Source organism: Austrofundulus limnaeus, unplaced genomic scaffold (genome assembly GCF_001266775.1).
Source record: "Austrofundulus limnaeus strain Quisiro unplaced genomic scaffold, Austrofundulus_limnaeus-1.0 Scaffold831, whole genome shotgun sequence".
Lineage (NCBI taxonomy): Eukaryota > Metazoa > Chordata > Actinopteri > Cyprinodontiformes > Rivulidae > Austrofundulus > Austrofundulus limnaeus.
The window spans coordinates 165292-167197 of NW_013953233.1; the positions used below are offsets into that span (position 1 = coordinate 165292).

Consider the following 1906-nt stretch of genomic DNA (forward strand, 5'->3'; position numbering starts at 1 on the left):
GGATAAATGACACAACATATGCCAGCCTATTAAGATATTCATCTTCATTCTCTGGGTTTTCGTAAGGTGTATATACAGTATATTCAGTATAATAAACTTTTTATTTCCAGAACTGAACTTGAGTCCTATTGCCCAATCAACGTCCAGTCTGATCACTTTAATCAGCTGATCGTATCTTTTATGCCACAGCACTGCAACACCACCYGAAATTCTGCCCCGCACTAACTTGGTGCTATAGTCAGTGGTGAAGTCTGAAGCTAAGTTTGGTTCTGACAGAGCTCCAGTGAAGTTCTGTTTGGAACGTTCTCCACATATTAAATGTGTTTTGGGTTCTTTGGATTTTTGTCAAACTAATTAGTAGCTGTGAGAACATCTAGTTTAGGTTAGTTTAGAAGTTTGTAAGCGTGCTCTTTTGGTTGATGTGGATGTTAGTCCTCAGACATGACCTGAGTCATGAGCTTTATGGTTCCAACTCTTCAGGGTGAAAGTTCTTGATGGGGTTCTCCAAGGTTACCTGTTCTAGAGCAGCTAGGTTTGTCCTCAGAGCTTCGTTCTCCTGCAGGATGTTGTCCACCTGTTCTTGACTGACTGCGCTCTGATTGACTGCCTGCAGTACCATCAGCCCACAGGCAGGGGGCAGCAGAGACAAGGGCAGCAAGAAGAGGGCAGAGAGGAGGCACAGGGGCAGCAACCAGAAACACAGAACATGAGACATCAGAGAACATCAGAGAACATCAGAAAACAGAGGAGTTTAAAGGAAGGAACACCACAAGGTCAGAAGCACAGAAGCAGAAACCCTGCAGCCAATAAAACTATCAAAACTTGAAAACAAAAATACTTTTTAAGGATTAAAAACAGAAAATGTTTTGAATCAAGGAGTTCTTAATCTTTCAGTGATTTGGACAGAAAAACATCTGGAGCAGTGTGTTAGGTTCTGTACCCTCAGCACTGACTGACAGGTGTCAGGAAGTGTTCAATGGGTTCTGTACCCTCAGCACTGACTGACAGGTGTCAGGAAGTGTTCAATGGGTTCTGTACCCTCAGCACTGACTGACAGGTGTTAGGAAGTGTTCAACGGGTTCTGTACCCTCAGCACTGACTGACAGGTGTCAGGAAGTGTTCAATGGGTTCTGTACCGCTGACTGACAGGTGTCAGGAAGTGTTCAATGGGTTCTGTACCCTCAGTGCTGTCTGACAGGTGTAAGGAAGTGTTCAACGGGTTCTGTACCCTCAGCACTGACTGACAGGTGTTAGGAAGTGTTCAATGGGTTCTGTACCCTCAGCACTGACTGACAGGTGTCAGGAAGTGTTCAACGGGTTCTGTACCCTCAGCACTGACTGACAGGTGTCAGGAAGTGTTCAACGGGTTCTGTACCCTCAGCACTGACTGACAGGTGTCAGGAAGTGTTCAACGGGTTCTGTACCCTCAGCACTGACTGACAGGTGTTAGGAAGTGTTCAGCTTGTTCAGTTGTTCTGGTTTTAGACACACTGAAGCACTGTGTTCTGTTACCTGGTCCTTCAGGGTGTGCAGAGCCACTTCGTGTTCTTTCTCTTTGCTCAGCAGCTGCTCTCTCAGCTCTGCTGCCATCTGAACATGAAGAGGCACAGCTCAGTCTGGATTTTAACTAAACGTTACAGCAGAGAAATGTGTACTGCAGAACAACAACGTTACAGCTGCCAAGGAAATGTTTTGTTGTAAAGCCTGAGCTCGTGTTCACAGCAAAGTTAGATTTATCACATCAGACTCAGAAAAACAGGTTTTATCACAAAAACCCTTAACAAAAGAAGAAACTGATGTTTCATTTAAGAGGCTGTCATAGTGATGATGTCATAGTGTTTGTTACTGAGCTCTCACCTGATTGGCTGTCATAGTGATGATGTCATAGTGTTCCTTACTGAGCTCT

The 1906-nt window shown here is 44.7% G+C and overlaps 1 protein-coding gene across 1 annotated transcript in view; it reads right to left on the minus strand.

Moving 5' to 3' along the window:
- Positions 1-1906, minus strand: part of gripap1 (GRIP1 associated protein 1) — a gene marked incomplete in the record, with an annotated part of 47724 nt that overhangs the window by 33382 nt on the left and 12436 nt on the right. The window contains 2 exon segments of the mRNA XM_014028932.1: positions 515-607; positions 1513-1590. Coding sequence (XP_013884386.1) covers positions 515-607; positions 1513-1590 — 171 coding nt within the window.